The sequence below is a fragment of the Tenrec ecaudatus genome, chromosome 13, assembly GCF_050624435.1.
Source record: "Tenrec ecaudatus isolate mTenEca1 chromosome 13, mTenEca1.hap1, whole genome shotgun sequence".
NCBI classification, from domain to species: Eukaryota; Metazoa; Chordata; class Mammalia; order Afrosoricida; family Tenrecidae; genus Tenrec; species Tenrec ecaudatus.
The window spans coordinates 139,466,291-139,491,788 of NC_134542.1; the positions used below are offsets into that span (position 1 = coordinate 139,466,291).

Consider the following 25,498-nt stretch of genomic DNA (forward strand, 5'->3'; position numbering starts at 1 on the left):
CAAATGTTTTGAGAATGATGATGGCAACATATGTACAAATGTGCTTGACACAATGGATGGATGGATGGATTGTGATAAGAGATGTACGAGCCCCCAATAAAATGATTTAAAAAGAATCAGGGCTGGGATTTGGGAGAGGGAAAATAATAAAACTATGGAAAAAAAATTAATGCTGCTAAAAGTTGATTCTTTGAAAGGATAAACAGAATCGACAGACCACTGGCAAACCTAACTAAAGAAAGGAGGGAACACATTTCAATAGCAAGGATGGGGGGTGAAAGGGGGACATTACAACAGACCCTAATGAAATAAAAAGGCTAATTACACAGTACTATGAAGGATTGTACTCCAATGAATTCAACAACTTAGACAAATTCTTGGAAAAACAATCCCTCCCTAGACTATCCCCAAAAGATGTCAAGAATCTCAACAGACCCATAGCAATAGAAGAAATAGACAAGGTTATCAAGGGATTACCAAAAAAAAAAAAAAAATCCCCTGGACCAGATGGCTTCACTGGAGAATTCTACCAAGCATTTAGGGAAGAACTAACACCCATCCTACACAAACTCTTCCAGAACATATAAAAAGATGGCAAACTCACGAACTCCTTCTATGAAGCTAGTATAACTCTGATACCCACACCGGGCAAGGATCCCACAAGAATTGAGAACTACAGACCAATATCCCTAATGAACATCGAGGCAAAAATCCTTATCGAAATACTGGCCAATAGAATACAAAAGTATATAAAACAAATAATTCACGGTAGCCAAGTGGGATTCATACCAGGGATGCAGAGATGGTTCAGCATATGAAAACCCATTAGAATCATTCGTCACATTGAAATGAAAAACTATAAGAACCACATGATAATATTGATAGATGCATAAAAAGCATTCAACAACATCCAACACCAATTCTTGTTTAAAACACTTAAGAAGATAGGAGTGGAAGGAAAATTCCTCAAGACAATACAAGCTATATATGAAAAACCAACAGCCAACATGGTAGTCAATGGAGAAAAGATGAACACACAATTAGCTAATAGTACAAGGCAAAGAAAAGATATCAAAGGTATTTGTCTGGGGAAGGGAGAGGTGAAACTATTGCTATTTGCTGATGATATGATTTTATATATGGAAAATCCCAAAATCTCCACAAGGGGAGTACTGGAAGCAATAGAGGAGTTTGGCAGAGTGGCAGGATACAAGATCAACAAACAGAAGTCCATTGGACTGTTATACACATCAGATAAGACCACAGAAGAAGAGATCAAAGAGGTGGTACCTTTCACAATAGCCAAGCACAAATTGAAATATCTAAGGATATACCTCACTAAAAGAACAAAAGATCTATATGAGGAAAACTACAGAACACTATTAAAAGAAAGCAAGAGTGACCTCAACAAATGGAAGAATATCCCATGCTCGTGGAAGACTCTTAAAGATGTCAGTTCTGCCCAACGCACTATATAAGTCTAATGCAAACCCGATACAATTACCCTCACCTTTCTTCAAAGAAATGGAAAAACTGATTGCCAGCTTCATATGGAGAGGGAAGAAGCCCAGATATAGCAGAGAACTCCTCAAGAAGGACACCGTGGGAGGGCTTGCTTTACCTGACTTTAGCACATGCTATACAGCCACAGTTCTCAAAACCACATGGTATTTGTACAATGACAGATACTCAGACCAATGGAAAATAACTGAAAATCCACAAATAAAATCATCAGCATACAGACAACTGATCTTTGATAAGGGCCCAAAAAATATCCAATGGGAAACAGATGCCTTCTTCAACAAGTGGTGCTGGAAAAAAAATGGCTATCTACCTGCATAAAAATGAAGCAAGACCCTTATCTCACTCCATGCACAAGAATAAACTCAAGGTGGGTCACAGACCTTGAAGATAAACCCCAAGCTACTAGGGCCATCAATGAGGGAATTGGGACCAAATTGAGAACTTTGGCACAGGGAATACATAGGCTATCAGAAATAGGGAAGGACACAAACACAGAGGAGGCACAAATTGACAAGTGGGATATACTAAGGATAAGTCACCTGTGTACATCGAAATAATTCACCAAGAGAGTAATATGAGAGCCCACCGACTGGGAAAACATCTCTAGCAATGACACATAAGACAAAGGTCTTATTAGTAAAATCTACAATACCCTGAAAGCTTGCAATAAGAGAAAAACTAACTGCCCACTGAGGAGGTGGGCAAAGGACCTGAACAGAAGTTTCACAGAGTCTTAAATCCGAATGACCAATAAACATATGAGAAAATGTTCCCGATCTTTAGCCATAGAGTAATGCAAATGAAAACAATGACGAGATACCACCTAACTCCCTCAAAGGTAGCCCAATTCAAGAAATCAGAAAGCAACAAGTGTTGGAGGGGCTGTGGTGAGATAGGAACTCTCATCCACTGCTGGTGGACCTATAGGTATGTATAGGCACTATGGAAATCGATTTGGCGATTTCTAAAACAGATGGAAATTGAACTACTATAGGACTCAGCAATCCCCCTACTGGACATATACCCAGAAGAGGCAAGAAACAAACCACGGCCAGACATCAGTGTTCCAATGTTCATCATGGCACAGTTCACAATTGCAAGGAGTTGGAAACAACCCAAATTTCCATCAACTGACGAAAAGCAGTGATGAACGTATGAAGCACATCACCGCAGGGGAAGAACTGGAGGAAATCAAGCTAAACAAAGTAAGCCAAGCACAAAAGGACAAGTAAAATATGAGTCCGCTGAAGTAAGCTTTAAAAAAAATGCAAAAAGGGCATAAGAAAAAAGCTACTGTATACAAATATTCCTGGAGTGAGGACCAGGTAATATGGTCATGGCCAGACAAAATTCAGGGATAAATATGGTAGCCAACTAAAAAGGAGGGGGGGAGGGAAGGAAAAAAAGAAGTGGGTACCAGGGGAACAGAGCACTAACCCACCCAAGGGGAGGTTATTGTTGATCTCTTCACAGTGAAAGAGGGACCATACTTCAACCCAGTGCTCCAAGATATGAATGCAACATGCAGGCATGGAGTAGGGAACCAGTGGAGAGGTGTGAGGGGTTGGCTCAGGGAGAAGGACATACACGGGAGTGAGTGAAGAGCGAGTGAGTTAAGAGAGAGTGAAGCACATCCTGGCCACCAAGCCTTGAGGACGATATTCCTGCTCAGAGCAACCAATCCACAGAGAAGACCATATGGCCGGCCCCACTATGAGACACGACATCCCTCACTGACCTATAGCCCTATAGGAGACAACACTGGAGACACATTGTGAGAATTAGGCCCGATCTGATCCCACCACACCGAGGCAAAATACTAAGGGAATGTATCCGAACAGCAAGGGGAACAGAGCAATGATGTCCCCAGGGAATACCAAAAATAGACTTTGGGGCCAGGGCTTGGCACCCTATCAGACTCAATCAGTAAGCACTCCTAAAGGCCAACAAACAGTCCTTGAAGTAACTACAAGCTTTTCTTTTTTGTTGTTGATGTATTGTGTGTTTTTGTTTTGTCATTGGCTTTTTGTGGTTGTTTTGTTTTTGTTGCTTGGTTTGCTCTGTCTTGTTTCTGTTATTACCTCCGCAGGTTTGTCTAAATAAGATAGGCAGGATGAACAATCTGGAGGAGAAGATAATGGGACCAACAGTTTTTTGGGGGACACGGGAGAGTGGGAGGTGGGGAAGGGAAATGGTGTTAACAAACCCAGGGACAAGGGAACAACAAGTGATCCAAATGGGTTGTGAGAAGGGTGTAGGAGGCCCAGTAGGGCGTGACCAAGGGTAATGTATCCGAGAGGAATTACTGAAACCTAAATGAAGGCTAAGCATTACGGTGGAACAAGAGGAAAGTAAGAGGAAATAGAGGAAAGGGCTAGGAGGAAAATGGCATTTATAGAGGTATAAAAAAGACATGTACATATGTGAATATATTTATATATGAGGATGGGGAAATAGAGTTATGTGCATATATTTATAAGTTTAGTATTAAGGTAGCAGATGGATATTGGGCCTTTACTCAAGTACTCCCTCAATGCCAGAATACTTTGTTCTATTAAACTGGCATTCCATGATGCTCACCTTCCCAACAAGATCACTGAAGACAAAATGGGTGAAGACGTAAATGTGGTGAAGAAAGCTGATGGTGACCAGCTATCAAAAGATAAAGCATCTGGGGTCTTAAAGGCTTGAAGGCAAACAAGTGGCCATCTAGCTCAGAAGCAATAAAGCCCACATGGAAGAAGCACACCAGCCTGTGTGACAATGAGGTGTAGAAGGAATGAAGTATCAGGCATCAAAGGGCAAAAAAAAAAAAATCATACCATTGTGAATGAAGGGGAGTGCGGAGTAGGGACCCAAAGCCCATCTGTAGGCAACTGGACGTCCCCTTATGGAAGGGTCACGGGGAGGAGATGAGCCAGTCAGGGTGCAGTGTAGCAACGATGAAACATACAACTTTCCTCTAGTGCCTAAAGGCTCCCTCCCCCCCCCACACACACACTATCATGATCCCAATTCTACCTTACAAATCTTGCTAGATCAAGGGATGTACACTGGTACAGATAGGAACTGGCAACACAGGGAATCCAGGGCAGATGATCCCTTCAGGACCAGTGGTGAGGGTGGCGATACTAGGAAGGTGGAGGGAGGGTGGGAGAGAGTTAACTGATTACAAGGATCTACATATAACTTCCTCCCTGAGGGACAGACAACAGAAAAGTGGGTGAAGGGAGACGTCGGACAGTGAAGATATGACAAAATAATAATTTATAAATTATCAAGAATTCATGAGGGAGGGCATGGAGAGGGAGGGGGAAATGAGGTGCTGATGACAGGGGCTGATGTGGAGAGCAAATGTTTTGAGAATGATGAGGGTCACGAATGTACAAATGTGCTTTACACAATTGATGTATGTATGGATTGTGATAAGAGTTGTATGAGCCCCAAATAAAATGATTAAAAAAAGAAAGAAAGAAAGAAAGAAACTAAGCATGCACCTATCCTATGATCCAGTAATGCAACTCCTACACACGTCAGGAGAATGCTCACAACAGCGTCCTGCCGGCTCTCATAGGCAAAAAGTGGAAACTGCTCAGAGATTGACCCGTCACAGGGGAATTTGAGGAGTCCTTGTGGATGGTCAATAAAAGACTGGATAAACAAGCTACTGAGGAACCCTAGTGGTAGTGCGTAAGTGTTGGGCTGCAGTCCCCATGATCTGCAGTTTGAAACCAGCAGCAGCTCCGTGGGAGAAGGAATAGGCTTATTACGCCCGTAAATGGTTACAGTCTCAGAAACCCACAAAGGGTGGCGTCAGTATTGACTTGATGGTAGTGAATGAGTATATTGTATCCAGCAAGACTGTTCAGCTACAAGACAGGAGTGAACTTTTGATACACATAATTATATTAATGTGTCCATAAAACATCACACTCAATGAAAACAGCCTTGCACAAGAGTATCATATTTTCATAAATAGGTATCCACACACATATGTGCAGAAATGATGCAAGTAAAGCATGTCTAGCATAGCTCATGAATGTATCACACATCTTGGGACATTTCCAGAAGTGAACTTTAATTTGTAACCAGATCTCCCATAAAACCAAAATATCAAGCTCCCTGCCAGCCAAATAATTCTCATAGCAACCCTACAGGACAGGATAGAACTGCCCCTGTGTGTTTCCAAGACAGTTAATCTTTACGGGAGTAGAAAGCCCCATCTTTCTCCCAAGGAGCAGATTGTGGATTCGAACTGCTGGCCTTATGGTTAGAAACCCAGTTCATAACCTACTGTGCTACCGGTGCTCTGAAACCTCCAATATTACATGTAAATCTCATCATTCTGTTCATTTTCTATGATCTCTGCCTGTGGGTATAAAAGTAATCCAAAATTTTACTTTCTATCAAAATTTTATAATAAATATATAAGCCATGTCTAGAGTCATGGATCCAATTTTGTACCTATCAAGTACAATAATTGAAAAATAAACAATCAAAACTGCACATTGATTTCCATTAATTTAACTTAATAATGATAGCACATTAGTTCAATAGTTGAACATGGACACCTTATCACATCACTGTAAGCATAACCACTAGTGGTGTTGAAAACCAGACCCAAATTCCAGCTCATTTCTGTGGTTCGGTGTGTCCAGGAATGTATATCTTCATGTACACAGATGTCCCATCGTTCTCCTAAGGAGCAGTGACGTGATCAGACCCACGGGTCTTTTGGTTAGCAACCGTATACTTTGATTATGTTCCAAACCGAACTCACTCCCATAGAGTCAATTCTGGCTCAAAGCAACCCTATAGGGCAGAGTAGAATTACCCCTTTAGGTTTTTGAGAGTTTATACAAGAGGGTACCCAACATAACCAGAATTTTTTCAAAGTTATGTATTTAAATTTTTTACAAAATAACCTGTCACCTTCAAAGTACTCTATTACACTTAATATATTTGTCAAATCTGTGATTCCATTCTTGGAAACATTTACCAAACTCAAAAGTTTGGATGGCTGACAGCACCTCCCTCCTTTTTTCTTCACCTATTTTATTCCATAATTCGCTGTTTTATCGTGTCCCTCTTCATTTACAGAAACAAAAAGTCACACGGAGTAGGTCAGGTGAGAAAGGTGCATGGGACAAGAGAGGCATGCTGTTTTTTTTGCCAAAAACTGGCGCACTGAGATGCGTGGGCAGGTGCATTGTTATGGTGGCAAAAACAGTCTTCCGTCTGTCACAAACCAGGCCTTTTTTGTCACACACTGTTATGCTTTCTTTTCAGAACCTCTAAATAGAACACTTGATTAACAGTTTGACCTGGTGGAACGAACTCCAAATGCACTACGAGTTGACATTTTTGTCCATTTGGGAGGTTGACAAATGTCCTCCATGAGGTTTGTCATCAGTCAACATTTCACCTTTTTTGAAACAAGAAAACCACTCATACACTTGAGTTTTTCCCATAGTGCTGTCCTTGTAAGCTGTGTTCAACATCACAACAGTTTCTGTGGCATTTTTCCTGAGCAGGAAACAAAATTTCACAGCCACAAACTTAAATCAGCCATCACAAAAAAATGAAGTTTGAGCAAAACTGCTTTCACGAAAAAATTCACTGTGACCAGAGAGAACCTTCCCAGGCAACACCACTGGGTGCACTAACTCAGATCAAGTTGCTCAATACTTGTCTAGCAGGGAAAAATCCCTACTACAAACGCTCCATCCAGCAGAGCTTTTTTTTTTAGGGGGGGGTACCCACTCATATCTTTATAGGAATAGAAAGCCTCATCTTTTCCCCATGAGCAGCTAGCAGGTTCAAACAGCTGACCTTGTGGTTAACCGCTCGATGGGCAACCCACTACGCCACCAGGTCTGCTTATTTCGTAGTTTAATTATGACTCCTTAAAGTGCCCTGGAGCCCCAGTGGTTACAAGTTGGGCTGTGAACCAGAGGGTCAACAATTCGAAACTACCAGTGGCTCCTTGGAAGAAATATGAGGCTTTCCACTCTGTGTTAGATAGGGTTACCTAGAGAAACAAAACCAGAAAACTTATTATTATAAACACATATAATAGAGGGTAGATTTATACAACATGAAGGAATATAACAGCTAACTAGTCCACAGAGCAGTACAGAGGGCTCAGTTCAACTCGCTTCCTTGGAACAGTTAATATACTGGAAGTCTTTCTGTTCTCAAGGGCTGCTGGATTCAAGGTCAAGGAAGTAGACAGCTGAGTGTTCCCTTGGGCAGACTACCTAGTCTGTCCACAGGCAGCAAACAGCAGTGCAGGTTACCAACAGTAAGCACCTCCGGAGATTAGCAAAACAAGCCCGGATGGGATATGGACTTCAAGTAATGCCAGATGATAGGACCCAGCAGCCTCATGCTCAACACACCAGTAGTGTGGTGAAGCAAGTCTCGAAGGAACCTCAAGCTCTAGTGACACAATCCACGGGTTGGCTGTCCCAGAGTCAGTGTAGCTCACAAGTTGAGGCAGAGAACTAGCCAAAGGAGCTACAAGCTGGTCTGATCACCAAAGAGTAAGAGAGAGAGGGAAGGGCCTTTCTGGGCCATTTATCTCCTTATCCTCCAATCAAACTGCAACTTGATTAAACTTACATGTTCCTATTGGCTAGGTTGGCACAATAAACCTACCTATCACATACTCCTGTAAAGAGTTTGTAAAAAAATGTTTTTGCATGGTTTGCTTAAAAAAATAACCCAATGGGGAGGGTTGTGTGGTTGAAAGAAGAAAAAACAACCTCCCCAATATGATCGCTGAGGACAAATGGGTGCATAAGCAAAGCTGATGGTGCCCGGCTATCAAAAGATATAGCATCTGGGGTCTTAAAAGCTTGAAGGTAAACAAGCGGCCACCTAGCTGAGAAGCAACAAAGTCCACATGGAGGAAGCACATCAGCCTGTGTTATCACGAGGTGTTGAAGGGATCATGTATCATCAGAACAAAAAATCATATCATTGTGAATGAGGGGGAGTGCAGAGTGGAAACCCAAAGCCCATATGTAGGCAATTGGACATCCCCTTATGAAAGGGTCACAGGGAGAAGATGAGTCAGTCAGAGTGCAGTGTATCAACGATGAAACATACAACTTTCCTCTAGGTCCTGAATGCTTTCTCCTTCACCCCAACTATCAAGATCCCAATTCTACCTTACAAATCTTGCTAGATCAAGGGATGTACACTGGTACAGATAGGAACTGGCAACACAGGGAATCCATGGCAGATGATCCCTTCAGGACCAGTGGTGAGGGTGGCGATACTAGGAAGGTGAAGGGAGGGTGGGGTCGAGAGGGTTAACTGATTACAAGGATCTACATAAAACCTCCTCCCTGAGGGACAGACAACAGAAAAGTGGGTGAAGGGAGACGTCGGACAGTGTAAGATATGACAAAATAATAATTTATAAATGATCAAGGGTTCATGAGGGAGGGGGGAGAGGGTAGGGAGGGGGAAAATGAGGAGCTGATGCCAGGGGTTTAAGTGGAGAGCACATGTTTTGAGAATGATGAGGGCAACAAATGTACAAATGTGCTTTACACAATTGATGTATGTATGGATTGTGATGAGTTGTATGTTCCCCTAATAAAATGATTTTTTTTCAAAAAGAAGAAAAACAAATAAACAAAAAGTATATTTTTATTTGCATAAAGATAGAGTAAGTGCCATGCAAATCCACTTATGAAATTCTAGAACTAACCCTATTTTAAATCATTTTATTAGGGGCTCATACAACTCTCATCACAATCCATCCATGTGTCAAGCACATTTGTACATTTGTTGTCATCATCAGTCTCAAAACATTTCCTTTCTACTTGAGTCCTTGGTATTAGCACATTATCCCCCTCCCTCTCCTCTCCCTTCCTCACAAACCCTTGATAATTTATAAATTATTATTATTTTTTCATGTTTTATACTGTCCAATGTCTCCTTTTACCCACTTTTCTATTGTTTGTCCCTCAGGGAAGGGGTTATATGTAGCTCATTCTGATTGGTTGCCCCTTCCTCCCCCACCTTCCCCTTACCATCTTGGTATCGCTACTTTCATTATTAGTCCTAAGGGGTTTATCTGTCCTGGATTCCCTGTGTTTCCAGCTCTTATCTGTGCTGATGTACATCTTCTGGTCTAACTGAATTTGTAAGGTAGATTTGGGATCATGATAGTGGTGGGTTGTGGGAGTGGGGGAAGAAGCATTAGAGAACTAGAGGAAAGTTGTATGTTTCTTCGGTGCTATACCGCATCCTGACTGGCTCCTCTCCTCCCCAGGACCCTTCTGTAAGGGGCTGCTGTCCAGTTGCCTAGAGATGGGCTTTGGGTCTCCACTCTGCACTCCCCCACATTCACAATGATATGATTTTTTTGTTTTTGATGCTTGATACCTAATCCTATCAACATCTTGTGATCACACACGCTGGTGTGTAGAACTAAACTTTCATGGAAAAAAACTCTAAATCGTTTTGGCTTACCCACTTCTGTGTCTTCAGAATTTGATAAAACATCTGGGAAAATAACAAGCATTCAATAAGTATTTATTGATGGGAAGAATCACTGTTCTGCTTACCGTCAGATGTTCTCTGCTGCCCCCTTATAAAGTGAGAAGCATTTTCTTTGGTTATAGACTTGGAAATGCTTGGCTCTAAACAAGGTCTTGGCACCAGAAAGTCCAAGTTCACATCACAGAGCTCCTGGGAACGTTCCTCCTTCATCATGAGGAAAGGCTGCTTGGCCAGCATGGTTGTCCTCAGGTCCACCAACTTCATTTCATTTGGGCGCAAAACAGAATGTGCACTGGTCCCTTCTTGATGAGCTGAAGTTATCTGACTAAGAGGGTGGAGAAGGGTCTAATTAAAAAGTTGCCCCACCAACAAAACACACGTCATTCCTCTAGTTCCTGAATGCTTTATCCCTGCTGCCACCCCTGCTCCCACCAGGATCAAATTCTACCTTACAGATTTGGCTAGACCAGAGAACACACATCAGTACAGATAAGAGCTTTAGACACATGGCCTTTAGGACAGACAAAACCCTCAGGAACAGTGGTGGGAGTAGTGATGTCATGAGGGGAGGGTGATGGTGGGGGGAGGAGGGATGGGGGAACTCATCACAGGTTGAATATATAGCCACTCCCCAGGGGGATCAATAATGGAAATGTGGGTGAAGGGAGACAACAGCCAGTGTAAGACACAAAATAACAACAATAATATCTAATTAATCAAGGATTCTAAAGGATGGGAGGGTGGAGAAGGGAAGGGAAAAAAGAGGAACTGATATCAAGGGCTCAAGTAGAAAGAAAATGTCTTGGGAATCTTGATGGCAACATGTGTAAAAGTGTGCTTAGTACAATTGAATGATGGATTGTTATAAGATTTGTAGAGTCCCCCAGTAAAGTGATTAATTTTAAAAAAAAAAGACAACTCTAAAAAAAATGAGAACTTGCCCCCACTCTTGGGACTACAGTTCTCAGTCCATCCTGATGGCCCTAGAGGGTGTGGAGGACGTTTCCAAATGACACTGAGAATGGAAAGGCATAAGACCTCTTCACCCTCCTGGCGCTGCCCGCCCTGGGCTGTCCTCCACGGCTCTCAATACAGTTGCCAGAATGGATGGAACTTAGACCCAACTTAGGTCTATTTTCTTAAGCAGAAAAAGTCAGAGGTGGAGAGAGAAGGCCAAGGGAGGCACCTTTTACTTCTCCAAAACACCAGTGAGCCCAGCACTTCCCAACTATCTCTGATAGGAAGCTAGCTTTAAAGTGCTCCGTCTGATGTGGATGGCTGCTTCTACCAATAGTGCAGTGCTACATTTCCCTCTCACCTAGGGCACAAGAAGCAAAAATATGCCCAAAAGAACAGCTCGAATTTTTAATAAAGAGGTCAATGAACGTAAAAGCACTTGTCAAACGGTTAACATTTCTACATGATTCCCTTCATGCCCTGGGCTGATTCTATTGTGGACTGGTGCCACAAAGGCCACAGAAGCACAGTGTGGACAGCTCTGATCGAGAAAAGGACAGGACACTCTGGCCCCACTGGCCCACATTAGGTAAAATTTTACTGGAACGCAGTTCTGCTCATTTGTTAGTATAAAGCCCCATGGCTGTGTTTGTGCTACAATGAATCAACGCAACAGAAATCATCTGGTCCGTAATGCCTGAAATTGTGGTTCCTGCCACAATAAGATTTATTGTAGCCTGTGCTCATGAGCATTATTTTGGGCTGAATTGCTAAAAATGTAGGCTTCCACATAATATCATCATTGGTATTTAAATCACCCAATTCCCATTACATAACTCCACTCCAACACTTCAAAGAATGTTCCTTACTTGTTTTCTTCTGAATCTTCCTGGCTTTTTTCTTGGGGGTGACTGACATCTTTTGGAAAAGTAACAATAATCTCAATACCTAGAGAAACACACAGAAATACAAGAAAAAGAAAAAGTAATGAATTCAATGATAGAAAGGACAATTACTTTTTAAAAATTATTTGACTAATGTGTTCTTAATTGTTACAAAACGGACATTAACCAGTGAGGTAGTTATATGATTTTATGCCAACTTGAAGATTTATCAAAGTGCAGGGGTGGAATCCAACCAATCAGGTCACCACAACCTAATGATGCATCCTTGGGGTTGTGGCCTTTATATATTATCAGGTAATCGCTCTCTCTCGCTCTCTCTCTCTCTCTCTCTCTCTCTCTCTCTCTCTCTCTCTCTCTCCCCAATTTGGCTTACGTGCCTGCTGGGATTCTATAGCTGACCCTGATAGTTGTCGGCGCCCCACCATGTATCTACCAATGTTGGGTTCACTCAACTTTGTACGCACTGGCCTGTGATCTTCTTGGTTCCTGGTTCGCCATTCTGCATCACCAGCATACGTGAGTCTGAAGAGGGTTGTATGGACTAGTATGGGACTTACGGGCTTGAGCTGGCCTGGTCTGGGATGCTTTCTAGATATCTAATCACTTCTTGATAGAAAACTTTCTTATGCATAGATGAGTGTTAGTGGAGGTGTTTCTCTAGACAACCCCACCTGCTACAGCCAGGGTTTGCTTGGTGAAGAAACTTATGCTGAGGAATTTTCCCGCTCACAACACTGCACCTGCTCATTGTGTGAGGGTTGCAAGAGCTGTGTTATGAGAATTTTGTGGGAAACCCTTACCCCATCCACTGCTCTGATCTTGCCGGTTCAGATATATTTTGTTCCTTTAAACTCAAGGAACTAAAAAACAAAACAAAACCCAAAACGTATCTTGAGTCCCTTGAGGACAGATGCCAAAACTGTCCTTTTGACCTGGTGTAAATCAAAGTGGTCAGAGTCTATCAGCGAATGGTTAGAGAGATGGAACCACCATCTTCTGCACTATAGAGACCTGGATACAGGCTGTGTGGAGACAGCTTCACATTTTGATATTTTTGTTTAAGAAAAGTTTCTATACATTTTTACCAATACCTTTGACTTAGCCTCATATAGGCTAAGTAATAGATAAATAAATGTTTGAGTCCATCGTCTGTATAATTAATCTGTGCAGATTTAAGATAAAGTCTTAAGATGAGCAGAGTCATCTGATGGGGAAACAAGATCTTTTTCTGTAAGGAGGTAGTGACAGCTGTTTGAGGATTAAATGAGATCATATATGTAGTTCACAGGAACTTGCTCCTGCTTCTCATTGTGGTCATCTCCTACCTGATTCTGTGGATTGATTCCCAACATACTCAGTCCCCCTTAAGGCAGAACATTCAGATAACACAGTAAACAAATTCCTATAAAACACTAGGAACTACTCTAAAATTGCTTGTCCTTTATGGTTTGTTCATCCATCATTTCTTTCTCTTTTTGTCATTCAATAAATTTTCATTAAAGTGAATGCCACACCCAATGTTTTGTATGAAGGAGAAATAAACAAGATGCAACTGTGGTCCTACAGTTGTGGCCAAGGCCCAAGATCCCTGGTGACCCCTGTGCCACAGAACTGAACACTCCCCAATCCTGCATCACCCTCATAATGGGATATGGGTTGGATTCTTAGAGTTTTCATTGGTTGGATTTTGTAAGTAAGTGTCCAGTAGTTTTAGTCTGAAAACTCTGTTGAACCGTGCTAAGCATCAGAGTAAGATGCAGCCCTTCACTGACAAAGGGATTGTGTTTTCACTTTAAGTGCATCGACCAGAAACAAACCCCAGTCTTTGCCATGGAAGGTGAGAATTCTCCCACTAATATACCACTGTCTACCGTGGTCCTAGTCAACCAATCCAAACTCACTGCCATTGAGTTGACTTTGACCCATATAGGACTCATATTGGAAACCCTATAGGAAAGCATAGAATTGTCCTGCGGGTTTCCAAGATTGTAACTCTTTATAGGAGTAGAAAGCCTCATCTTTCTCCTGTGGAGCTGCTGGTGGTATCCAACCACTGATTGTAGTTAGCAGCTCGGTACTCCTCTGTGCCGCCAGGGCTGCTCCGTAGAGAAGATAAATAAGAAAGCCAATGGTTGAGTGAGACAGGCATTGGATCAAGAGTGCAGAAAATGTTGCTTGGACACGGAAGCATTTCCTTCCAGGAGGACATCATGCCTGCCCAGGCTTTTGTTCCTGTCCACGTATTGGTCAGAGCCATTGCTTCAGTCTGCATGCGCCTGCAGGAGCGGCAGGTTGATAAGCTGCACTTATTGTACATGAGGTGAGATGAGAGAGGTGGAGAGAGGATAAGGATAAGGTGGCAAACCACGTAGCTCTGAGTCCAAAGCCCTCCACAGTCACTGCCAGGTGACCTTGAAATCATTTCTTCATAGCAATTCTCACCATCATCTCAATTGCTAGGCTTTATTATTTTGCAGAGACTAGGACTTCTTGTCAAATATACAGGAACCAGCATAGTGAGATGATTTTGACTATTCACTTTTGAAACCTGTGCAATTTATGAGAGCAGTGCACTTAAATAAATGAATATTTGCGAAAGGAAAATAGATTGTGTGCCATAAGGTTTACCATGATAGTAGTGTTTCTATTTTGTTTCAGTCATCTAATATTCTGTTCTTGTGGTGTTATGAAAATGCCCCTTGTTTTGGTTTTATGGATGCTTTCAAAATGAGACAACTTGATTGCATACTTTTCAATATTACAAAACAGCAAGGAAGGCTTGTCTAAAAGCAAAGTTCCCTGGAAATTATCTTTTTCTTTTTTCTCAAAGAGTCAATCAATGCGCACTATTTATGTAGCACAAAATGAGATGTTTGAATTTCTGGAGCTAGAAGGACTATAGAGGTCAACCAAGCTGAAGAAATGGATACATGTGAGCTTTTGTGACAAGCTCAAAGTCATTCTTTGGCCTGATAATCATCCTTGAGCATCAAGGCTGACATGTTTGTTAAGGAAGAATTATCACATACATCCCTAGTAACTAACTTCGTGTAAGACTAGGTGTGTTCATGTAATTAGAAACTGAGTGTGAAGGTTAATTTTATGAGTCAACCTGGAGAGGTGTATTGTGCCAAGCGGCTAGCTAAAACCTTCATCTGAACCAAACTCATGCCCCGGAGTCAGTTCCCAGTCATTGCCACCTTACATGACAGAGCAGAAGTGCTCCTTGTGGTTTCTGAGGCTGTCAGCTCCCAGAGAGGTTTCATCTTTCTCCCAGGGAGAGGCTGGTAGACTTGAACCATCAACTTTGTGGTCAGCAACCCGGTGCTTAGGCCACGATGCTGACAGGACTCCTCACACTAATCCAAGTCTGTTATAACGCATTCACACACACACACACACACACACACACACACAATTAGATGTAGTGGCCTTAAGAAAGGCAGCTGGCTTCTCCCATGCGGATGGGCCTCAGCCAACCAAGAGAAGGTCTTAGGAGGAAAAACGAAGGACAGTAAAACCATGGGAGTTTGTCTAGGGTTATTCTGCCTTCTGAATAATAATTTTTAAAAGACATTTTTCTAGAACTACCTTTATTTTTCTTATCACCTGACCTACAGATCTGGGGAATCAAGCCTATGGGAGTCTCTACCCTGTCATCTGACCTATGGGTTTGAGATATGACACAATCCCCACGTCCACTGAGTTGGTTATAGCTCATTATGACCTTGTGTGGGGTTTCTGAGACAGCAAAGCCTTACAGGAGCAGACAGCCTCATTTTTCTCCCATGGAGTGGCTGAGGAGTTTGAATTGCTAACCTGTGGTGAGCAGTCCTGTGCTTAACCTGAAGCACCACCAGGGTTTCTTTAGGGACTAGACAGAGATCAACAATCACTGGAGCCCATTTCTTGAAGTAAATCTCTGTTTCTCTCTGTTTCTCTCTCTCTCTCTCTCTCTCTCTCTCTCTCTCTCTCTCTCTCTCTCTCTCTCTCCATCTCTCGTTCTACTTCCCCCAGGGGTAAGTGTGTTCACATGGACATAGTCTCCAGAAGGGTCACATTTTTACAGTTGTTGAGAATCAATAAACCCAAGAGGTTTTCAAGCAAATTTTATGTTTTTAAAAGTGTGTTAAATTTTTTCTTTTTAAAACCAAAGAACAAGATACAATGAACATATATTTTTCAAATAAAAATAAATCCTGCCTCTTTAGAACTTGTTGAAAGCTAATGTCTGCCAGTCTAACAATTGGTTCTAAGTGGGAAAAGCAGACAACAGAGTGCACTGACTCTGACATCCGTTAGAAGCAAGCACATGTTCACACTGTTCTGACCCAAACATAGTAAGTGGTAGTGGAGCAATGGGTGGGGCTTCTGAAGGGGCCAGAGGCCAAATGTCAGTGTTATACACTTGCTCCTGTCTGAATGCATTTTTCTACAGAAGATGCGGTGAATTAACCCTGCCAGAGAGCATTATAGGAGAGAGGAAATAAAAACGACATGGAAACCTAGCCCGAAATGTCATTTCTTCCACAGAAGAGGTGAAAATGACTTTCTCAAAAGTTGGAATATGGCCAGTAATATGAGACTAATGCTAAAGTCATTATTCAAATGAAGAATTTAAATGCTGTTTATCTTCCAACTCAATGAAGAAAAACTGTTTTCTCCAGAAAAGCCTTGCTTCCTTGATTTTTTTCTTTGTTCTCTTCCAACTGATGGGTCTATTTCTGTAGATTATGGGCACCCGGGTTTAAAATAGGTTGATACTCTCTCTAGCTTTTTATAGTTCTCTAATTTGTGTTTCTCATCTTCCCAATGAGCAGGCTTTATATCCTTCTATAGGATAAATCCCTTCTGATAACATATCCAATATGCATGAGACAAGTCTCACCTCCTCTAAAAGAATGAGGGATTTTTTTGGGGGGAGGGGACAAGTGGCATTTTATCCATTTTGATACAAATATTGTGGAGTTTATATTTATTATCAATGATACTTCTTTTGATAAAATAATATAATGGGCAAACAGATACAAATTAACAACATGCTATAGCCACAAGGTTTAAGTACTTTACTCAAAAACTCACTGCCATTGAGTCGATTCTGACTCATAGGAACCCTATGAAACAGAGTAGAATGGGCCCTGTGGGTTTCTGAGACTGAAACTCTTGACGGGAGGAGAAAGTTTCACCCTTCTCTTGAAGAGCAGTGGGTGGTTTCAAACTGCTGACCTTGAGGTTAGCAGCCCAATGTATAGCCCAGTTTGCCACTAGGTTTCCTCTGTAAATTCTTTAAACACTGATATGTTAGAAACAAGATGAAAATGGTATTTAAAGAGTTACTGATATTTAAGATGAACCCAATACACAACAATGCTCAAGACCTTTTCATCTCAGACCTCACGGCTGAGAATAGCAACTTAACCACAGTCTATAAACTGTGAGAAGAAAATTCATCAGAAAAATAATTGTAACCCAAATTATTAAAGCCTAAAAATGCCAAGAGAGTAGTAGAGAGGCTGTATAACTGTGATGGCTCCTATGTGACACTGTTACAAATCATCTCTTAAATAATAGTCATTCAAACACAAGCCACCTCCAAGTGGGGCCAGTAAACAAAACATCCTCTCAGGAAGCGTTCTGGCCTCAAGGAGACGTCTAGGAAGTCCTATTTGAAGATTCTGAAAAGCAAACACCGACCACACAGACTGTTGGAAAGGGCCAGGAGTTGTCTCTTTTAATCAGCTGCCTTCAGGGCGGAGAGTGTTAACAGTGAATAGTCATTTTTAACGTAGCGACACTGTTCTCTGCCCTCAGCCCGAGTGAAGGAAAGGCCGGGTTTGAGAAAGGCAGAGGCTTCCCAGGAGAGGGCAGCATCGCAGAGAAAACTGAGAGGGCAGGCAGCTTCCTGAAATGGTAGAAATGGAAGTCAGAAAGTTACCAGAGAGAAATTGGACTATTTTAAATGGACATTGAATTTCAAAAGTTTGTAGGTAAGCAGATGAAAGACAATTGTGCTAGCTGTGGTGAATGTGTTATGGAGAATCTACAAAGGCCTTGTGGTCTGTTAAATAAGAGGCATGTGTGGGTATGACCAGATAAGTTTAAAATGGGTGCTATTCTGGAAAATTCCAGAGTTACGGCCATTAAAGTAATAGACTCGAGACTCTAAGTCGCTACCCTTCAACTTCAGGTCTCCGCCAAGAGTGGAGCTGAGAGAAAACAGCTGATAGAGAAATCCTTGGTGGCAGAAAGGATATCTGGAGTTGATGGTGAGGGGCACGGGTGTGCAACTGCTAGAGTCAGCAGAGTAAAAGTTAAAACAGGCTTATGGAAGCCGGGGTTTGAGGTGGGCCTAGGTTTCGGTTTCAGTTTCAGGTTCTTGGTCACTGATGCAACACATCACCTGATCCGACCTAACCAATGGGACACATCGCCTGACATCGCCTGATCCGACCTAACCAATGGGACACATCGCCTGATGACGCCTTAGCCAATAGAGTTCGAGTGACAGCCCACCAGTGACCGACCAATCAGGAAAGCAAGCGTGAACCTACTCACTAATCAGCGCTCAACAATGCTGGCGCCAGAGGTTTTCTCTAATAAGTTTAAAGAACAGCAACCCTGGACTGCCCCTTGTCCCTGGGCCTATAAAAGCCTGGGAACAAAGAGTTTGGGCCAATTCCCTTTGGACGCTGCACTACACCGGGCAGCAGAGGGAGGAGACCCTAGCTCAGCTAGCTAAAAATCTCCTTTTGCCGCTTTTGCATCTCAACTGGTCGCGATTATTCCTTGCGCCCAAGGTAAGCTCGCCTTCCTTCCCCGAATCTAACAATGGAAGATTCTTAGAGGAAAGACAGATGGACAATGTGTTGTTGGTCAAAAGGCTGACTGAGCTAGAGAGAGGTGGATTACAGAACTCTGGCAGGAACAAAGACAAGCAACGTCATCCAGACTCACACACTCAGAAATGGGCCAAGGGATAGGATTGTGAGTGGTTTTTTTTTTTTCTTTATGCTTTTCTGTGCTTTCAGGGTTCTATACACACAACGTCTGAATTCAGTGGGCTGGGGGTGGGGGCGTGGGGGCGTTGGTAAAAATAAAATCAATGTTATCTTTGTCAACAAATCAAGGATAGAAACCCAGTACCTTCTGTCCTAGGTTGCCAGTCTCGAGCATCACCACTTGAATCTCCTTCACTAACTGATATGGAATGATTGCCGTCATCATCTTGGTCAAACTCCTAAAATAACCATAAAACAGAAACTCGGTTATTCAGTGGATTACTTTGTGGGCAGAGTAAATGTTGCTTTTTCTGGGCTAAAGTTCCCCAAAGTGGATTGCTTTTAAGCTGGATGAAGCATTGAGGACTAAAATAATGGGGAAGGAGCTGCCCTGTAGTGGTGCATTGATTAAAATGCTCAGCTGCTATCCTACCTGTGGGAGGTGGAAACTCCCAGGGAGAAAAATGTGGCAGGCTGGTTTCAATGTTGGAAACCCTATGGGACAGTTCATCTCTCCTCTGGAGGGTTGCTATGAGTCAGTTGCTATGAGTTGAAACAGATGTAACGACACAACAGATTTAATGTTTTGATGTGCTGTTTTTTTTGTTTGGTTTGGTTGGTATCTGCCCTTAGAGAACCAGGCTCAGGCAGGCATGGATGTGACTCATTGCATCATCGCAAATGAGGATCAGGGCTAACAATACAAACTATGGGGAAATTCAGTATTTCGTACTTTATTACACCAGCATCCAAGCTACTGAGCGACCACAAATTCCACCAGCGTGGGTCACTGCAAAGAACCCTTTTTGCCCCAGTCACAGTGCACAGCCCCAGAGGAACATGATCTTTTTCCATGTTGCTTCCCAGAGGTATCATTTACAAGCAGTGAGGGTGGAAATCCCTGCCCCCTGTGGAAGCTACAGATATAACCCTAGCCTGAAAGGAGGCAGCAAATCTGATGTCAGTTTTCACTATGGTGGCTTTCTGACTTAATTGTGGTGCTTGGCTTCACAAATTTCTTCTTCATGCTTTGGAAAATGCTCATTGTGCTAAAATACCAAGCTGAGCTCTTGGAGGATTTGTTTCTTTCTTTAAGGGCTGTTACTAGTGATTTTGCATTGAATAAAGTAGCTCTGACTGTACCAGACTCATGCAGTAGCTAACCTATGTGATAGAGGTTAACATCTGAGCATGGGGTTTGCAGAAGGCTCGTTGACAGTGGAAGCTCTCAACCCGCTTTGGGTCTCAACAGAAATTCAACTTCCAATGAGCTCTTTGGGATCATTGAACTGTAATGAAAACACATTTGACCTCAGACAAAAACAGTGTGCTTGCACCAGCTTGTGTGACCATGAGGTGTCGATGGGATAAGATATCAGGCATTGAAGACCCAGAGCAAAAAAATCATATTCATATCAATGTGAATGAGAACTGCAGAGTGGAGACCCAAAGCCCATCTGTAGACAATTGGACATCCCCTTACAGAAGGGTCACAAGGAAGAAATGAGCCAGTCAGGGTGCAATGTAGCAACGATGAAACATACAACTTTCTTCTAGTTCCTAAATGCTTCCTCTCCCCACTGTCATGATCCCAATTCTACCTTACAAATCTGGCTAGACCAGAGTATGTACACTGCTACAGATAAGAGCTGGAAACACAGAGAAGCTGGGACAGATAACCCCCTCAGGACCAACAATGAGAGTAGTGATACCAGGAGGGTAAGGTGAAGGTGAGGTGGAAAGGGAGAACCGATCACAATGATCTACATGTAACCCCCTCCATGGGGGACGGACAACAGAAAAGTGAGTGAAGGGAGACATCGATCAGTGTAAGACATGACAAAATAAAAGCAATTTATAAATTATTAAGGGTTCGTGAGAGAAGGAGGATGGGGGAGGGAGGGGAACAAAAAGAGCTGATACCAAGGGCTCAAGTAGAAAGAAAATGTTTTGAAAACGATGATGGCAACAAATGTACAAATGTGCTTGACACAATGGATGGATGGATGGATATATTGTGATAAGAGCTGTATGCGCCCCCCAATAAAATGATTAAAACAAAAACTAAACAGTGTCCTTTAAAGTGGATTACGACCACTCTCCTAGCCAGCCCAGGGGGAGCTCTGTGGCATAGTAGTAGGTTGTGCTTTGGGCTGCTAACCACGGAGTCAGCAGTTCAAACCACCAGCTACTCATCAGGAGAAAGATGGGCTTTCTACTCCCATAAAGTTACAGTCTTAGAAACCCTCATGGTCAGTTCTCCTCGGTCCCATAGGGCTGATATGAGTCAGAATTGACTGGATGACAGTGAGTCTTTGAGAGCCAGCCCTGGGAAGGGTAATGTCACACTCAGGCACTTGCCTGGGCATGCCCTTGAGGGAAGTTGGGGTACTAGGGTCACAAAAGCAATGCAATGCCATTCCTAGGATCTGCCGGCATAATAGGACATAGGATTTTCTTATTCAAAATGGCCAATATCAGTCCATTTCACCTCACTAATGTCAAGGATATCAATCTTTAAGCATTCCACTTCATTTTTGATGGTTCCTAGTTTTCCTAGGGCCATGCTTCGTGTACCCAAGTCTCAATTATGAGTAGATGTTTGCAGCTATTTCTTCTCATCTGGAGTTGTGCCCCATCAGCAAATGCAGATCCGCAAGGCTTCACTCTCGAAGGCTTTGCTCCATCCGTGTCATCGTTGGCTCTTTTGAGAAGGCAGCTCTTTCTCAGTCATACTTTGAGTGTCTTCTGCCATGAGGGGCTCATCTTCTGGCACTCTCTCTGACAATGTTCTGGTCCTATTCCCTAGGCTTTCCGCATCTGTTAAGGCTTCACACCTATCCATAAAGTTTTCAGTGGCTAATTCCTCTCGGGAGAAGTACTCCTTAGAGGCCAATGTGGCAGGACATCATCTCACATACTTTGAACATTTTGTCAGGAATGCCCAGTCCCAGGAGAAGGACATCGTGCTTGGTAAAGTGGAGGGGCAGTGAAAAAGAGGGAGATCTTCAGTGAGATTCATTGACACAGTGGCTGCTACAATGGGCTCAGGCATAAGAACAGTTTTGAGGATGGCACAGAACCAGGTAGTGTTTAGTTTTGTTGTGCATAAAGGTCACCATGAGTTGGAACTAACTCAATGACATCTAACAACAACAATTCCTCCAAAATGTACTGTCCAGTTTGTTCTCAGTTTAGAAGCTCTGCTGAAGCTTGTTCATTTTGAATCTGAAAATTATATGGCCTATTACACCAAGAATTTCAGATTCAAAAGTAATGGGGTCATACTAATCATCAACATCAAAAAGGACATTTCCAATCTATCATTAATTACAATGCTGTCTGTGATAGGATAATATATATCTGAATAAAAGGAAATCCAACTGTTATTCAATGTATGTACCTATATTAAAGCTATTGATGCAGAAATTGAAGCGTTCTACCAATGTCTTCAGTGTGAAATTGATCAAGCTTGCACTCAAGAAACATTGAGAATTATTAGTGATTGGAAACAAAGCAGAAGAAATAGTACTTGGAAATGTGGTCTTGGTGGTCAAAACAAGGCTGGAGGTCTCATGATAGGATCTTGCAACACTAACAACTTCTTCATTGCAAGTATATTTTTTCAGTAACAAATACACACACACATACACACACACACACCCCACATGGATTTCTCAGGAGTGAATACACAGAGATATGTGGGAACAGACAATGAAGAAGCGCAATATCAGCAGCTAAAATGAGGCCAGGGGCTTACTGTGGAAGAGACCTTCAGCTGCTTGTATGACCTTGAGTATACACCACCTGAAGTTTGAGCATATTCCAAGAACAGATTTGAAGAGTCCAGGTGGCATGGTGGAATTCAAAACTACCAGATGCTTCTTGGGAGAAATATGAGGCTTTCTTATTTCAGTAAATATTTACAATCTCAGAAACCCTAAGAGGCAGTTGTACACTCTGTCCTATAGAGTCACTATTAGTTGGAACTGACTCTGTGGCAGTAAGTTTTTGCAATAAAATATATTGGAAGTTGGGGTCTCTTTTTCATTTGCACCAGCTTTGCTGTCACAATCTGGATAGTGTGGTTTTTATGATCTGGGCAAACATCTATCTGAGGGGACTTCTACATAAATGGAACCCTTCGTTCAAGTGTTCAGTAGCTAACCAAAAGGTCAAAAGGGGAGAAAGCAATCTGTTTCCATAAAGATTTATGGGCTTGGAAACCCTACGGGGTAGTTCCACTGTACCATATGGTCCCTATATGTTGGCATGGATGAGACAGCAGTGGGTTTTTGGTTTGTTTGTATGTTTTAAAGGTATTAAAATTTTCACTAAATGCAGTGTTTATCATCTGATAGCTCAGACACGGCCAATTTTATTCATGAAGGCTTCGATGTTTTGTTCATTATTTTCCCAAGAGCTTGGAAATCATTCAAGTTGTCATAGAACACAATAAATACTGCCATAAAAATACTTTAGATACTTAAAAATTATTTTAGATACTTCATCATAAAAATATAGTTGCTTTTGTGCAGTTCTTTGTACTTTTAAAACATATTCTACCTCCTGGCAAGGATTAGGTGCCTATCTTAGGCCCCCCTGGTACAAAACCCAAACCAAACCCACTGCCATTGAGTTGATGCTGACTCATCAGGACCCTGTAGCACAGGGTAGAAATGCCCCATGAGTTTTCAAGACTGAAACTTGTTATGAGAATAGAAGGCCCCACCTTTCTCCCAAGCAGAGGCTGGTGCTTTCAAACTGCTGGCTTTGCAGTTGGTAGCCCAATGCATAACCACTACGCCACCTGGGCTCCTGCAGGCCATCCTGTAAAGTAGTGAAAAATGGAATAGTTTACTATGCTCCTAGACCATGGTTCCCAAATTTATTTGGCCTACCACCCTCTTTGTTAAAAAAAAGAAATTATTCAGCAGCACCCTGGCAATTGCAAACTTTTGTACTAAAGCCCCTAATCCAGAAGTAAGTGTTGTCATTGTTGCTGTTGTCGTTATGTGCTGTGGGGTTGGTCCCGACTCATAGCAACCCTATATACAACGCACTGCCTGGTCCTGTGCCAGCCTCACAGTTGTTCTTATGTTTGGGCCCATTGTTGCAGCCACTGTGTCAGCTCGTCTTGTCAACACTGTTCTACGTACCTTTCATCTGTTAATTCATGTAATCCTCACAACAACGCTAAAGATGGGAACTATTATCTTTTCTTTTTTAAACCAGAGACATGGATATTTTAGGTAACTTACCCAGGGCTACAGAGCTAGTCAGTTCAGAGGCAAGCTGCACAGCAGGATTCTAAGGTTTGGTTTCAGAACTCTCTGCTTTGAGGAGCTGATGCCAGGGGCTTACGTGGAGAGCAGATGTTTTGAGAATGATGAGGGCAATGAATGTACAAATGTGCTTCACACAATTGATGTATGTATGGATTGTGATAAGAGTTGCATGAGCCCCTAATAAAATGATTAAAAAGGAAAAGAAAAAATGATGGCACAAAATGTACAAGTGTGCCTGATACAATGGATGTATGTATGGATCAGTGATAAGAGCTATACGAGCCCCTAATAGAATAAAATAATTTTTTTAAAGAAGAACTCTCTGCTAGATTGCCACCATGAAAAATTTGGAACAGGGAATTTCAGGAAGAACCAGAAGAAAAGTAACAGTGCAGGAATCAAAGAGACAGTCTCATACCTGCTTTATAAATGTTTCCAGAGATAAAAGTGTATGTGATATCTTCAAGTACCTGACTGAAATTGATGTCACACCCACCAGTAAAGAAACTGGGTAAAGAAACTCTGGTACATACACATAATGCAATACTATGCATGTCTTACAAAACAGCCATGAAACACCTCCTGTGGCCGTGGTGACGGAAACAAAGCTGGAGCTCTCATGCTAGAGGGACCTGGAAACCATTATGCTGAGTGAAGTTAGTCAATCACAAAAGGACAAAAATTGTATGAGACCACTACTTTAAAAATAAACACCAAAACAAAGGCAGGCTTCTGCTCTCAGGTCAGCTAATCTCCTATTCCAGTTTCCCAGGCAACAAGGTAGTATGCCTACCGAGAGCTTCTGGCCCATCTCCTACCCCCTTACTTGTACATCTTAAAAAACACTGACAGGAGAGGCTTCACTTCAACTGGGTTGGTTTCCCATGATGCAGTGGGAGGTAAAAGACCCAGCAGTCCACTAAAATTAATAGTCACCTCAAATTTATGGTCACTGCAAATTAATGAAGACTCCTATGAGCATGACAAGCGAGCCTTACTGTAAACCCACGTCAAGAGGCAGACTGGTGGAGGGCATGTCTGACCTGGAGAAGGCAACTATGCTTTGGTCTGTGGGTAAACCTGGCAGAGCAGCATGCCAATGGGGAAAAAGTTCAACATTAAATATATATTCCACTAAGGGGAGAAATAGCTCAGTAGCATGTATTCAATTGAACACTTTTGACCTACTTCCTATTCAACTCTGTCTGTGTACTATAGACAGCCAGATCTTTAGACTGCACTTTTGAGGTACACACATCTCTTATAGATCATGCCAGGAGGATTCAACTTGAAACTCACACTAAGC

General features: G+C 42.3%; 1 protein-coding gene across 5 annotated transcripts in view; it reads right to left on the reverse strand.

Moving 5' to 3' along the window:
• The window catches only part of MAP3K19 (mitogen-activated protein kinase kinase kinase 19), a 65,093-nt gene that overhangs the window by 25,466 nt on the left and 14,129 nt on the right, over window positions 1-25,498 (reverse strand). For 4 of the 5 annotated variants that reach the window (XM_075529638.1, XM_075529637.1, XM_075529636.1 and 1 more), the window contains exons 3-5: window positions 19,050-19,143; window positions 11,871-11,949; window positions 10,110-10,369 (exon numbers count right to left, since the gene is read on the reverse strand). In XM_075529638.1, the coding sequence (XP_075385753.1) occupies window positions 10,110-10,369; window positions 11,871-11,949; window positions 19,050-19,143 (433 nt within the window). The remainder of the gene's footprint in view (window positions 1-10,109; window positions 10,370-11,870; window positions 11,950-19,049; window positions 19,144-25,498) is intronic. The other variant, XM_075529635.1, reaches the window with a different exon arrangement.